Source organism: Salvelinus alpinus, chromosome 2 (assembly GCF_045679555.1).
Source record: "Salvelinus alpinus chromosome 2, SLU_Salpinus.1, whole genome shotgun sequence".
Taxonomy (NCBI): Eukaryota; Metazoa; Chordata; class Actinopteri; order Salmoniformes; family Salmonidae; genus Salvelinus; species Salvelinus alpinus.
Window position 1 is genome coordinate 126,131,217 of NC_092087.1, and position 12,278 is coordinate 126,143,494.

Consider the following 12,278-nt stretch of genomic DNA (forward strand, 5'->3'; position numbering starts at 1 on the left):
CAACAAACGTGAATTCAACGTGAAATCAACAAAATGTCACCATGTCATTGGATTTAGGTAAAACGTTGGGTGAAAAAAAGACGAAATTCCCTTATATTGATGACTTTTTTCAAATCCAATCAGTTTTGCACGTCATCACATTGCATTTCTTTGTTGTAATTACGTTGATTCAACCGGTGTTTGCCCAGTGGGCTAGGCCTACTAGACTTACCAAAGACACTATATATTGGCTGTCGCTATATTAAAATCTGTTTCCCGATCATTCCCAGCAGCTCAGTGATGAGAGGGAAAAATATCTCATCTCGCTCCATAAGGGAAATCAAATATTTCCAATGACATCATTCTAACGGACCTTTGGCGCGTTTTCCCTCAGAGTATTTAATAAATAATAATGTCATAGCCTCGGGGCTTGTTACGCAACAACTTGTTAAATTAATTATTTGAATCCATTTCATATTCTTTTAGCACCCCTCGGATGCATGGTGAGGGTTTGAAAAACGGTAGTTCACCGTTCCTTTTCGTTTGACTCCGCAAGCGTGAGGAGGACATGTTTGCTCTGTGAGGAAATGTAGCCTACATGGACAATCACTGACGAATTATCTATTTGCTTAGCCTATGATAATGGAATGTTTTATCTAACGTTTTTCTGTGGGTTGCTGAATTGGGTAACAAGATATTGTCTATTCTTGCATGGATGTGCAAACACGAGAAACTTGATGCCAACTGGTCTGACGAAGGTATAGTGCAGACAATGAATTTTAATTTGATTAAAGTGAATAAAGTAAGTCCTTGCAATGAATATGTCAGAGACACATTTGAACCGGAATCCTCAGTAGCCTACCTCACAAATGAAGAAAAACAATCCATAAGCAGAATTTCAAGTTTTATAAGTCATCCAGGAGTTCCGACTAAGGAGTCCAGACTATGGGCAAAATACTAATAGCCTAATGCAATACATTTAACTTGAATGTATGTCATGCATAATAGATTGTGTGATGAACACACAGGCAGGTAGATTCATTGTATGAGTGACACAACTCCTCCCCACGTGGGAAATAAAACATGACACTGCACCGAGATTGCATCAGATAAACCTGTTGGGAAATATGGGGATGAATGAGACACACGCCAACTGGTGGAAGGTGAGAAAGAGAGAGAGGGTGAATGAGACACACGCCAACTGGTGGAAGGTGAGAGAGAGAGAGAGAGAGAGAGAGAGAGAGAGAGAGAGAGAGAGAGAGAGAGAGAGAGAGAGAGAGAGAGAGAGAGAGAGAGGGTGAATGAGACACACGCCAACTGGTGGAAGGTGAGAGAGAGAGAGAGAGGATGAATGAGACACACGCCAACTGGTGGAAGGTGGGAGAGAGAGACAGAGCGAGAGAGAGACAGAGCGAGAGAGATAATACTCTGTGGGATAGTCAGAGAGAGGGACTCTGCCAGGATCCTCACTCTAGGGACATGGGGAGTGGCTTCCTTTAAGGTGGAACTTCAGACACATAGGCTATACTTGGCCAATTGGAATACACGAGTTAGCTCAAATTCAATCACTTCAATGCACTGTACTGATATATGACTTCGAAACGACTGTAGTTTATTCTAATAAAAAATAATGTTGGGGTGGATGCCAGTTCAATTTCAGAATGTAAAGAATGTAAAGCAGACTGCTATCTACAAGATATTTACCGCTGGTAAAACCAGTTCATCTTCTCCTATTCTCACTTCTGTATTTGTAAATGTGAATTGCAGACCATGATAATAGCCAGCCTAAGAAACTCAATCCTAAAACAGTATAGGCTTAGTGGCAGTGCTTTATCTTACTCGGCCCTGCATTGCCTGATGGACATAATTGTACACGACTCACGTTATGCAGTGGTGTAAAACATATATAATATGCTTCCAATCGCCTCGGTCCACCTTAAATAAAAGGCTGGACGTGATTAAGCAGCACAACCTGCTTCCTCCCCACTGTGCTGCAGAGAACCTGCCTCAACGCTGCCCTCATCCCGGCTGTGGCTAGCCTATAAAAACTAGGACAAGCAGAGCTGAAACCTCACAGCTATAGACAGGGGATAGCTCCGTGGTGTTGAAACCAACTGCCTGAAAACACACTTAGCGGCTGCAACACCGCACACACGCCAGGAAACATGCCTGGAATCAGGGAGGGACACTCTTGGCAACTTTTCCTACTTTCTTTCTTGGTTTTGGAGGGGTCGACGCAAGACTTCGGACAGACCCAGTTTATTTGCACGTCTGTGCCCAAGGATATGGACTTGTGCGCGGCTACGATGCAGAACAGCGGTCCGGCGGAGGACTTGAAGACGACAGTGATGCAATTGAGGGAGACCGTGTTACAGCAAAAGGAGACCATTATGAACCAAAAGGAGACAATCAGGGAACTAACGTCCAAGTTGAGCCGGTGTGAGAGCCAGAGTCTGCCCGAGGCGGGAGCGGGAGGCCGGAGAATAGTACCGGGCGCCAAGAACACTATGGGGGACGTATCAAGGGGTCCTCAGGACACTCTCGCTCAACTAGGACAGACTTTACAGACTCTCAAACAGAGGTTGGAGAATCTTGAGGTATGCATTGGTGTTGTTTGACCTCCCTATTTTGAGCTAGTAAGGTTGAGCTTTCAATCAACTTTGAATCCTTTTTACGCGTTTCCAATCGGCTCAGTTGGTTGCATAGCCAACAGTGCTCAATGTGCTAGTTATAAGTGCTCTATATAGTTGTGAATTGCTTGCTATAGGGTTATTTCAGTCCAGTCACAAATGCTATAGACCTATATAAAGCTATTTTTCCGCATCCAGACATAAAGTAATTACTCTAGAGCACTACATAAAGCAGCGCCACACTCCTGATAAGGACAGATAGACGCCTCATCTTTGGACCAATTTATGCATTTGATGCAAATTGCCGAGGCAGTAAGCCCTCCACAAACGAGCTAAGCACCAGAGCTTTACCCACGACGAGTCCCGCCTCGCACATGTAGGAGTGTTTATTTAAACCCAGAGTTATTTTAATCGTCTCATCTTGTCTGTTCCTCTGTCCTTGTTCCGTTATACAGCAATACAGCCGAAACAACGGTACGGCCCAGGCGAATAGTCTGAAAGACCTGCTTCAGAACAAGATTGATGATATGGAGAAGCAGGTGCTGTCCCGGGTCAACACCCTGGAGGAGACCAAACCGGGTCAGAAGAACGATACGGACCAGCGGAACCGAGTGGAGTCCACGCTGACTTCCATGCATCACCGGATAACGGACCTAGAGAAAGGTGAGTGAGCTATGACGCAAAGAGATCATGCCCAAATGTACACAGTCAATATAATAGTTCTGTTCATGTGAATGATTATAAAAACGACTAAACTGATTACATTATTTTGATAATAATGTGTGCATAAAGTTTTAATAGTAAAAAAAGAATCATCCAAATGTGGTGAAATTGGCTCGCTCAATGGTTTATATGTCTAAAACAATGCCAATTTATAAAAACAACCCTGCATTTCACTTGGTTAATTGCCTGGCCCACATGAGGATTCACTCCAAACCCGCATACCACAGTAGCTTGTCAATACAGACAGTGCCGCAGCGCAGCTCTCACCACAGTGCGTAAGGGGAGATGGGAGAAGGAGGTAGCTGCATTGCTTTGCATATATCATATTAACACAGTGATGCCACGCTGGGATAATAATTCACGTGTCATGGAGCGACAGGCAATGATCGCTTTATTTCCAGTGACTGTGAACGAGAGTCGTTAGTTTTGTAGGGGACATAGCGGCGCAGGAACTTTACCAGAGGGTTTTAACGATGTGCGCAGTGCTTGATAAAGCGCGCACAGTGTTGGAGACAGACAGGCGCATTTTGGAACATCGATCAAGGTTTAGTTCCTTACTGACAACCCCAAAGGGATTGGGAGAATGAGGGGGTTGGAGGTTAGGAAGGGATGGCGCGCGCGAGAGAGAGAGAGAGAGAGAGTCCCTGTTTGCCCTTCTCACGTGGTCACATCATACCGCAGAGAATAGTCTAGGGGAGAGATGCACAGTCTGTTCTAAACCAATTATATAAATCAGAGCATCGTCAAACTAAAAATAAAGGAGAAAACCTTTATTTAGGGATCGAAAATATCTACTGGTGGAGCAAACCATGTATACGGATAAACCAATCAATCAATCAATCAATCGCATGATATGACATAACAGACTATAACAGGTCTATGAGTGCAATGCAAATGATATAAATCACTGAAAGGTAAACAAGTAGACCTATGTTTCGTCCGCAGGTGGGAAAGACAACAGACCACTGGACAAGTTCCAGCTGACATTCCCGTTGAGAACCAACTACATGTACGCCAAAGCCAAGAGAACCCTGCCGGAGATGTATGCCTTCACCGTGTGTATGTGGATTAAATCTAACGCGTCACCCGGGGTGGGCACACCTTTCTCCTACGCTGTCTCAGGGCAGGCCAACGAGCTGGTGCTGATTGAGTGGGGAAATAACCCGATGGAGATACTCATCAATGATAAGGTAATGATCGCTGACAGAAATGGCATATTCTACACAGCATTTGGTTATAGGCAAAATGGACAGATCGCCATGCGTACATGTGGTGTGCCAGACTAGCAAATTAAACTACGCAGCATTATGCAATGTCTGGGAAAGTTATGGAGACGTGACAAGCAACTTAATTATACAAATATTGCATTAATAGCCAGTGCTATGTCTGAAAACATTCAAAACCGTAGCAGTCATTAGTTGTAGGCCAGGCCTATTTGAACATATAGTAATGAGTGCGCTGTCCATGCTGCAGGTGGCCAAGTTGCCGTTCATCATCAACGACGGGAAGTGGCATCACATCGGCATCACCTGGACCACACGCGACGGGATGTGGGAGGCGTTTCAGGACGGAGTGCTGCGGGGCAGTGGAGAGAATCTGGCGCCATACCATCCCATCAAACCGCAGGGTGTCCTCGTACTGGGACAAGAGCAGGTAAGAGTGTTCACTAAATGAGGATGAACTAACTTTATGATTACATTGGTATGCAAGTCGTGATATATTATTGAGATAAATGGCCTGGGGGAAATAATGATATCCATTAGTAATGAAAATATCAGAGCACGTTCTCTCTCCATTGATCAGAGGGAGGAATATTCATATACTGTAATGGAAAAGTTGAGAGACCTTGACGAAATTGTCAATTAAGACGTAGCCATTTAATTAAGGCCCTCGAGCTAGATATTGTGGGAATATCCCCACTCAATTGGGACAATACACAATCCACTTCAGATAGAAAAGTAGCAAATCTTTAGCAATTAAAGAGTAGTAGGCATATCTTGTCATGCAAAGCAAATAACATGTTAATGGTTACATTTGGGCTTCTGTGGTGGTGGAACTGTCACGAAGAGTGGTTGCTTTTTATTGTAGTTTTATGACAGTTATAAATAGAAATCAATGCATTTCCATGGTATAGGACAATTGTATTCCTTCCAAATACAGTACAGTATGATTAGCCTAGTACACACATTTGTAATAGATTGGCCACGCGTAAAAGAAAGTCCGCGCGCCACTAACCTTGAACTTGTCATCTTGTTGCTCCACAGGACACGCTGGGGGGAGGTTTCGACGCGACACAAGCTTATGTGGGTGAGCTAGCAAATCTCAACATGTGGGATAGGAAGCTTTCCGTCGGGGAGATGTATAACCTGGCAACCTGCAACAGCAAAGCGCAAACTGGCAACGTATTCTCTTGGTCGGAGTCCAACATTGAAATATTCGGTGGAGCTACCAAGTGGACATTCGAGCCGTGCCGTGCGCTCAACTGAACTGCATTTCGACATGAAACCAAGGCCAATCCGACATATCTGTATTTCTTTTGAGCTTCTGTCGTTCTTGTCTTCATTAATGCCGTTCGTTAAAGACGATTTGATATGTATTTAATGATAAGCTTAAACCTGGGATTTCTACTAGATATTTATGTACGAAACAACTTTATTTGATCTTGAGAAAAATCGAATTCGTCTTGGAAACCTCAGTTGGACAGTGTTGGTATCTGTTTGTTTGGTTTTCTATTGGAGTTTTGTTGCAAGCGCACTTCAGCTTTTTTGATTCGCTTATTTTGTCTTGGACTGGCAGCTGGGCAATCCACGCCTTACGTTGGACAATCCACAGCACAGTGCGGAATTTATGGAGCCAGCCTCTAGAGTGGAACTCACGCTGTCTGTCCAAGTATTGTCAGTATTTGACGCCGTGAAATGATACAGCGCCCTACAAATCCCTCAACCTCACCCACCCCTCCGGATCTTGCACTGTGAATGACGAGAGCCATGTAGAGAGAGGACGCCGAGGGTACGTTGAAGGACACTGCAAAGTCGGACTGTAGAAATCATTTGTAATTGTCGTTCGCTTCAAAGTGTTGTAAACGAGTGTCGTTAATTGCCAACATGCTACAAAGCCTGGGTGCCTTGGGCAGGTGCAAATATTCAGCACATTCTTTTTATGTTGCAAATTATATGTATAGTTTATTTTGAGGAAGGGTGGGAGAGTATCTTGTTATTATTCTGATAAATGTGATTTAATTGAGGTTTGTTCACGGATATGATGACGTGTTTGGGCAGGTGTTTGTACTACCGGTATCTGTATTCGGAATGTTACGGTGTCTGTATAGTAACAGCATGACTGAGTGACAGAACGCTGCCACATCATCGTCCACATCTGCTTGACTATCCTTTCTGGGACTGGGTGGTTTTCTACACGATTGTTATATGCTCCAAGCATGGCAACACTGAAAGATATGAAAAAGATCTAATTTTCTAAATAAAATTGTGATACATAAGAGTTAAAAGTGTATTCATGGGCTGGCATTAATGGTATGCAGAAAACGGTGTGGATGAGAGAGAGAGAGCGGGATAATGTGGGAGAGAAAGGGAGAAACAGAGAGCAAGCGAGAGAACGATAATTATTGCTGGTTAAATCTGATTTAATCTTGCCACATGGTGTAGGAGAAAGATGTTAGTGCTGGATAAGTGAAAAAACGCCTGAACTCAGACTGAAGGTCAGAGAGGTGCTGGGAACAACCGAAACAATGTGTGTGGTGTCTCTTTTTAGCTGACTGCAGAAGACAACACTCCCAAATGCTTTGTGCGTTTGAGGCGCGCACATTCTGCCCTAATGAAAGCGAGGCCGTCGAAAGAAGAAAACGCCAAGTCATATCACCCCCCCTTTTCAAGAGTCAGCTCAATCGGTTGCAATGCAACCTGAACCAAACCTACAGAAAGCACCATGCTATACTGTAGCCTATACTGCTCTATTTGTTCTGTATCAATTTACAGTGTTGTGTTAAGTGCCATCCTCTCCTCTCCTATCACATAACAAAACACTGCAGTCCTGGATGCTGATGGTCTTGTACTTTGACAGTTACTCCATTGAGCCGAGTCAGTTAATATTCCTTATCACCCACGTAGCAGATGGTGTAACAAACATCTCAGAGAAGCACCCACATTTAACTCTGCCTCTTGGCTTTTGGAGAAATTGTGCAGCTTGCACCATCATGCTTGGCTTGCTGTTACCATAGAAATCTATGGCCGTTACTTATAAATCCCATGGGTAGTTAGTTATCCAGAGGGAGAACTGGGAGGGAAATTCTCTTGAAAGACCAGTTAGAAAAATGATCTTCCCTGAGGGCCAACATTGATCAGATAGCGAGCAATGAGCGGCTATAGGCCTTAGTTAGTAGGTAGCCAGAGGGAGATATGGGAGATGTAGTCCCTGACAGAAAGAGAAAGAGGTCCCTTGAGAGGACAGACCCTCATTAGGTCGGACAGAACATTCACACACAGCCTCACAGCCTCACTGACCCAGAGACTCATTCTCCCAAGGTGCACTACCTCTTACCCAAGGTCAAGAGCCCAGCAACAAAGTAATGAGGTGGGAGCTCTCCTTTAGAGAACAGGCGTCCTTGCTCTTCTCACTATCATAATTTCACCCTCATACAGAACACACACCAAACTGGACTGGTTACACCTGAGGCCTGTTTCTGAAGGGTCGAGAGAGTACATTGGACTGGTAAACAATGCTGGAGAAAGGTTGGAATTGCATAATGAGTCTAGGGGGTGGCCTAAAACTAGTGGGTTGAACCAACAGTAATTCAAAACTTATGGGGGAGCTTGTTTTACATGTTCAACACAGGGAGCCAGGGGCGTCATCCATCCATTATTTTAGAGGGGGCGCAAAGTAAGTTAGGATGGAGGGGGGTGGTCCGGAGGGGTGCTGATAAATGTGAGAATTTAGCATTTTTGAAACACCTGAAACAGCTTTTTCCTTAAATCTCCAGCCATAATCATTATGCCTATTTCTATGTAAAAAAGATGTCTATTTTTCTGCATAGGTTATATAATCATACCTCTTTATTTTAATTAAAGATGCACATTGATTCTTTAAGAACTTTTAAGCCTTAGGAGATTAATACAACACTGGAATATAGCATCATAGCCCAAGAATTAAAGCAATTTGAGTATTTTCTAAAGTCTACTGTAGCAACCTTGCCAGCAGGCATGCCAGCTACGATAGTTTGACAAGCTACTCTAACTTGATTGACAGCCTGAAATGGCTTGGTTGCTAGTTAAGAGGTTGGGAGATCGGGAAGCTATCTAGGTGGCTAGCTAAAGCAAACTTCATACATTTGCTACAGTAGGTGGCTAGTATTATAGAGAAACAACAAAACAAAATGTTCATTTTATTTATTTATCAAGAAGGAATCAATAGGCTACATTGCTTACGAGTCATGCCGAATCACCGGCAGCTGAAATCAAATCAAACGCTCTGTGTGGTCACTCAACTCTCCTTCCTCCACTAATGATACTGTCTGCATGCACTAGAGCCCTCAAACTCAACTCTGGACTTCGAAGCCAGTTCCACTGCGTTCTTTCATCCCCCCCCCCTCTAATCAGGGACTGAATTAGACCTGCGACACCATGTGTGTGCAATTCATTATCAGGTAGAACAGAAAACCAGCAGGCTCCGGACCTCGTAGGGTAAGAGTTGAACACCCCTGCACTAAAGCATCTAGTGTCCTGCCTAGCATTTCTTTGCTCCATGGTACACCTTGGAAGGAACCACTTACTAGGGAGAATGGGGGAGGGGGTACTCTTTGCCTGGTCCAGTAAGTGTGCCCCCTCAGCAAAATGCCACTGACAGATATTTTTATCAATAATTACGATAAAACGTGGTCTTAAAAATTACATTTTGTAATCAATTTAACATCTGAAAAATTTAAAAGAGGACAAATCTGAGGGGGAACTTCGCCTTGTGCCCCCTATGGGCATGACACCTCTGCAGGGAGCTCCCCCTGCTTTGATATGGGAGTGCCCAGCCCTTTTGAACACCCCTGTAAATACTCTGCTATGTTTCACTCAATATATTTATTTAGTCCAGGACTAGGACATCCTACACACTCAATTCACTAGTCAACAAATCACCAAGCCTCTGATTAGTTTAAGCAGGTGTGCTACTACTGAAATAGATTAGAAGTGGAAGTGGCTTGGTGGCCCGAGGACAGGGTTGAGAATCACCCAAATAGCACGTTGACAAGGGATGAGGCTCCACTATACTGTCCTAACAACAGCAGGGTCAAAGGAGAGGAGAGGAGGGAGGGTGATCTACTGCCACAGTATAAGTTTATAGCCAGCCTCTCAGTTGACGTCACCACAAAGCACCCGTCAATGGCCGACTGGCCATGCCATCATAATCACTGGGGCTGCTGATTACTACGCTGCTCACTAATTCCCTGCTAGCGTAATGCTGCTAAGCTGTAGAGGTGGTGTAGTGCATTGCTAGAGTACGACCGTGGATTTGTGAAGTGGTCATCTGAATATTCTTTGTGCCAGGACACGTCATCAATTGTACCCGGCATACATTCCCTTGAAAAATGTAAATAACTGATCTGAAAAGCTGATAGAAATCAGTCGAAGGATCAACCTATGAAAGACATGAAATCTCATATATAACATGATAACTTTCCTGTCAAACTGACCTAGACTTGAATTGATCCGGATAACTGTAATTTCAGATCCTAATTTAAGTAATGAATAATTAACCAATCCATAAATCAATGCCCTCAATCTTAATTCAAACAGACAAACCATTCAATAAAATTACAAACTCTACAAGGACAATATGAAAACAGTAATAGACTTTAGTGTAAGGATTTCTGCCTTTATATGCTGAGTTACATTAGATAACGTTTTGCTGGGCAAGCACCATTTTTTAGGGCACCCCTCTTGCCTATATGTAAACATCTGTTATTTCTCATACCATAGAGGTTAACAATGAGGTGCCCTACTTCCCAATTCAGGCTCCAACCCTCTTTACAGAGCTACGTTTTGTAATCAGTGTCCCACAATGCAATGGATCTCCAGTCAACCGCTCATAAATAACTATCTGCAATGAAAGAATCAGCCTGAGAAATATTGGTTCGCACATATATTTTCTCTCAGTACTGAGCATTGACCTGGAAAGCTCCTGGAATGCTATTTTCTCTTTACAATACAGTGCTACTGTAAATACAATAGGCAAGGCTAGCGGTTTTATTTCAAGGATAATGGCACATAAGTTATGAAGGAAAGAACATGATTTATGTCATTCCCCAACAAAGATACAACTTTTTATATGCAATGATACACAAAACGTGACACACTATGTTATGTTCAGTTCACCACCAGACCAGTAACCACTGTCAACCAACGTACGCCACAGCCGTAAATACCACCATATCAAGATTGAAATATTGTTCAAATCCTCCAGATCAATGTCATGGTCAGTTCACCTCACCACAAAACTGATAATCTCTGTCAACCAATATGGCCATATCTGTCACCATATCCATCGACGATACCAGTAAGATTCATGGTGCCTCCCCAGCAACGTAAATCTTTCCTAGGGAAGAGTTTTTTGTTCAGATTGAGTGGATAAAGAGATGACATTTCAGCTGTCTCATTAATTCATAACCTGTCCCAGGTGGCACTAGTCCCTGGGAGGAAGATGAATAACGCTCTAGTGCAGAGGAGCAGTCATACCTCTTGTTGACGCGGGTAGCACAGACTTGCACAACACCGTGCACCATAATGAGAGCCTGGGGTTGATGTGCTAAAACATGCAAATGCAGAATGCAAGGAAAATCTGGAAATCCCGTCCCAGAACCCTTTTTTCCCCCCACACTCCCTTATGTATTGTGCACTGCAAGGCCTGTCTACTACAGATGTATGATCTTAATTCGATCACCCAGTTGCAGGAGTACTTTCCTGCTGTTGTCACACCCTGATCAGTTGCTTGTTATCCCTGGTGTATTTATCTCTGTGTTTCCCGTCTCTCTGTGCCAGTTCGTCTTGTATGTTCCAAGTCAACCAGCGTGTTTTTCCCGTGCGCCTGCCTTTTCTATTGTCTTTTACTAGTCCTCCCGGTTTTGACCCTTGCCTGTTTCCTGGACTCTGAACTGGTTTTGACTTTTGACTTTTTGCCTGTCCACGACCATTCTCTTGCCTACCCCTTTTTGGATATAATAAATATCTAAGACTCAAACCATCTGCCTCCCGTGTCTGCATCTGGGTCTCGCCTGTAGCAAACTGGCTGAAATAAAGATCCTACACCTGTATGCAGGGCTGTCAGTGTGTTATTTCAGTCTGTGCAACATGCAGGAAACAGTTCCCTCCTTTATCATAACTGCACTGAACAGACACTCTGGGTGAAGGGGGATTCTACTAACAGCTGAGGACTAAAAGTGGGCCATCCAACTCAGCCGAGTCTTTAAAGAGAGATAAAGAGAGAAAGCCACACCTCCCTCCCTCCTCATCCTCCTCTCTTCTCCTCCTCTGGTCTTCTTCCATGGAGAGGTAGTCACAGAAGGCAGCACGAGCATCGCTCGTGGCATTTAACGAGCAGTGAAGTCTTCCGGGCTGGATGCAGGCTGGGATAATGAGCCCGGCCACAGGTAAGGTCGGGATCCATGTGGTTCTTCCTTCTTATAGGGAGGCCGCTGACGGCACATCTCCACTACAGTTGGACAGAGACCGGAGAAAGCGAGAGAGAGCGAGAAAGAGAACAAGAGAGAGCGAGAGGGAGATTCTCTAGCATCCTATTCCAACCCAAAACGTAGACTAGAAGAAACATTCCTGGCCTTCTGTGTCCATTGCCCTCTTTTCCGATGCCTCAGAAAGAAATCCTTCCATCAGAGGTAAGACGAATGTCGATGGTGGGTGTGAGTCAACCCAAAGACAAGCAGGAGAAGCATAT

General features: G+C 44.0%; 1 protein-coding gene across 1 annotated transcript; it reads left to right on the plus strand.

The window, feature by feature from the left end:
- The first annotated feature begins 2,032 nt into the window (after positions 1–2,032).
- Positions 2,033–6,830, plus strand: LOC139568664 (neuronal pentraxin-1-like). Its single transcript, XM_071390655.1, has 5 exons — positions 2,033–2,576; positions 3,065–3,272; positions 4,278–4,522; positions 4,806–4,985; positions 5,597–6,830. The coding sequence occupies exons 1-5, from the start codon at positions 2,145–2,147 to the stop codon at positions 5,816–5,818; spliced, it is 1,287 nt and encodes a 428-aa protein (XP_071246756.1). The 5' UTR covers positions 2,033–2,144; the 3' UTR covers positions 5,819–6,830.
- Positions 6,831–12,278: the final 5,448 nt, after the last annotated feature.